Here is a 2,517-nt window from a genome sequence, read left to right on the forward strand (position 1 = left end):
GGGGGGGGGGGCACCAAAGCGGATTTCAACTTCCATTATTTGTCTGCAGAATGCGGCCGGCCCGGGCGGGGCCCATAAAGCAGGCGATGAGCAAGCGCGGCGCGGCGCGCAGGATTTCCATTAAAACTGGCGCTTGCTTTCCTCGTTTTAATGATTTGCACGCCTGACACACACTCACACTCTACCATGCCGCGCGCCCTCGTTCTCTGCCCGCCTCCCTCCCTCCTCTCTCTCCCGTCCGCAGAGCGCCGGCAGGGTGGGCCGGCCTGCTGCACACGCCTGCCGAGCGGGACTGCATACCCACCAGGCGCTAAGCGCTCGCCAGCGCCGCTTCGCACCGTATTTATTTCCCCTCGGCATTTTTCCCGCTCAAACAATTCGCGGAACAAGAACGTCGACGCGCCCCGCCGACTCGAGAGAATACTCACCAAAGCACCACCTTGTGGTTGAGCGTGGGGTTGTAGGGGAAGGGGCAGTGCTTGTGGGCGGGCAGCTCGCCGCTGTAGTCGGCCAGGAGGCCTCCGTGGGCGGGGGGCGTCTGGCTCCACCGCGTCAGGGACTTGACCTCGACGACCCGCGGGCCCAGCCCCGGCCCGTGCCCCAGGGGCCCCATATCCAGCTTCATCAGCCTGCAACACAGAGGGACAGTCGTGGTCAGGCAAGGCAGCAAGAGGCAACAGCAGTGCAACGTCCGATAGAGTGGCGTCTCATAGGGGGCACCGACACATGAACCAGCACTGTACACATCGAGGTAGGCTTACAATGTTGTTTTTATGCCTCATTTAATCCAAGTTTTTTTAAAAAAAGTTTTTATACTGAATCTGTCAAAGGACATGTAATAATCTTGCTGTTATTCGACGCCACGCATTGAACGCCACGAATTTGAAGGAGCATTTTAATTTTAGCAGACGTCACCTTAAAAAAACTACTACACTTAACATAAATTATACATTGTAACGTTGTGAGAGCTATAGCCTACAACTCTCTATAAGGAAAGGAGTAAGCGCTAGACCAGCAAACAACGTTATTGGCCGCTAGGAGAAACGTGGCTGAGTGCCTGAGTGAGTGAAGACTTGAAGACAGTACTAGACCATATAATAGCCCGCCGAATTAAAAGAAAGCCAGAAACAAATAACAGGAAAATGTGAAAGGCAATTAGAACACAACACACAACCCCCATTTGAATCATCATTTCAAGATCAATTCTTGATTTTTTTTTTCAGGAATATTAAAGAGCACCTCGTATCGACTTGGAATTGATCGATAATGAAGAAGGGTCTGTCTCAAATTTACGACATTATTTTGCAGATAAAAATTACGATACACGTTGTAAATTTATGCGGATATTTCTCTCGGTGAGTTAAGCAACGTCCCCAATGGCGCGGCGCTCTTCTCCGGAGACTCACCCCTCCTCCACGGGCTTCGACACCAGATACTGCAAGGAGAACATGGCGCTCTCGTGAAGGGCGGCTTGGGCCAAAGGGCTGACGCTGCTGCTGGGCGAGCTGTAGGACTCTGCAGCGGGCTAGGACGTCATGATTCGGACGACGGCGACGGTTCACTTCTTTTCGACCAACACGACGAAGAGGAGCGCCGCGGGGCGCGGTCAGCTCACGAGAGCTCCACTACGATACTGTTGTGGTTCGGAGCTGGGGCCGTCGTGTCCAACCGATCACCGCCGCTCTCCACTTAGTGACGATAAAGAGACGCGCGCGCACACTCGCATATACACATTCTCTCTGGTCTCTCTGTCTCTCTCTCTCTCTCTCTCTCCACGGTGAGATTAACAAGGCATAGATAACTGGCGGCCAGCTGGTGGAGAAGCCTCCTCCTCTCCCTCCTCACCGCCAGCCCCACCCACCACCCGCTCTCTGCCAGCGCCCAAAGCCAGAGACGAAAAGGGGCTATTGTTGACACTCGCTCATGTGCGTGTGGAGAGGGAAGAGCAGAAATAGCCGCAGTGAGTGATGCAGTTGACACTCTCTCATATGCGTGGTGTAGACGGGAAAGAACAACAGAAGTTGGTCGCAGTGAGTGATGCAGTTAATACTATCCCATGTGCGTGTGAAGAGGGAAGAGCAGAAATAAGAGTGAGTGGAGGAATGCACTTGACACTCGCCCATGTGCCTATCGTATGGAGGCGGGGAAGAGCAGAAATAGCCGCAGTAGAGAGATGCTGTTGATACACTACGCCGCCCATGTGCATGTCGCGAGAGGGTAGAGCAGAAATAGCCCCAGTAGTGAGTGGAGTGATGCAGTTGACTTGATGAGAGTTCGGGAAACAAGCGGGCTCGGTTATTTCCCGCGCTGATAGGCGTCGCTCGCGTAGAGGAGCGTGGCGCGCTGGTAATTTCATTGGATGAACGATAAGGAGCTGTTGCCCCGGGCCGGGCCGGGCGGGGGAGCGAGCGGTAAGTGCAACTCTGTAACGAATTGGGAACGCTCGAGCGCGCGAGGGAGAGAGTGACGCGTCGCCTCAATGGGCCGATAAGGGATAGGAGCCGTAAGGGCGGGGGG

At 54.5% G+C, this 2,517-nt stretch overlaps 1 protein-coding gene across 3 annotated transcripts in view; it reads right to left on the reverse strand.

The window, feature by feature from the left end:
* LOC113208168 (protein GDAP2 homolog) overlaps nucleotides 1-2,517 on the reverse strand; it is a 69,361-nt gene that overhangs the window by 43,577 nt on the left and 23,267 nt on the right. The window contains exons 1-2 of one of the 3 annotated variants that reach the window (XM_026425049.2): nucleotides 1,407-1,675; nucleotides 429-629 (exon numbers count right to left, since the gene is read on the reverse strand). In XM_026425049.2, coding sequence (XP_026280834.1) covers nucleotides 429-629; nucleotides 1,407-1,450 — 245 coding nt within the window. In that variant the 5' untranslated portion in view covers nucleotides 1,451-1,675. Of the gene's footprint in view, nucleotides 1-428; nucleotides 630-1,406; nucleotides 1,679-2,517 lie in introns of those variants that run through there. The other 2 variants (XM_052265740.1, XM_052265741.1) reach the window with 2 other exon arrangements.

The sequence above is a fragment of the Frankliniella occidentalis genome, unplaced genomic scaffold, assembly GCF_000697945.3.
Source record: "Frankliniella occidentalis isolate FOCC.00 unplaced genomic scaffold, Focc_3.1 Scaffold30, whole genome shotgun sequence".
Lineage (NCBI taxonomy): Eukaryota > Metazoa > Arthropoda > Insecta > Thysanoptera > Thripidae > Frankliniella > Frankliniella occidentalis.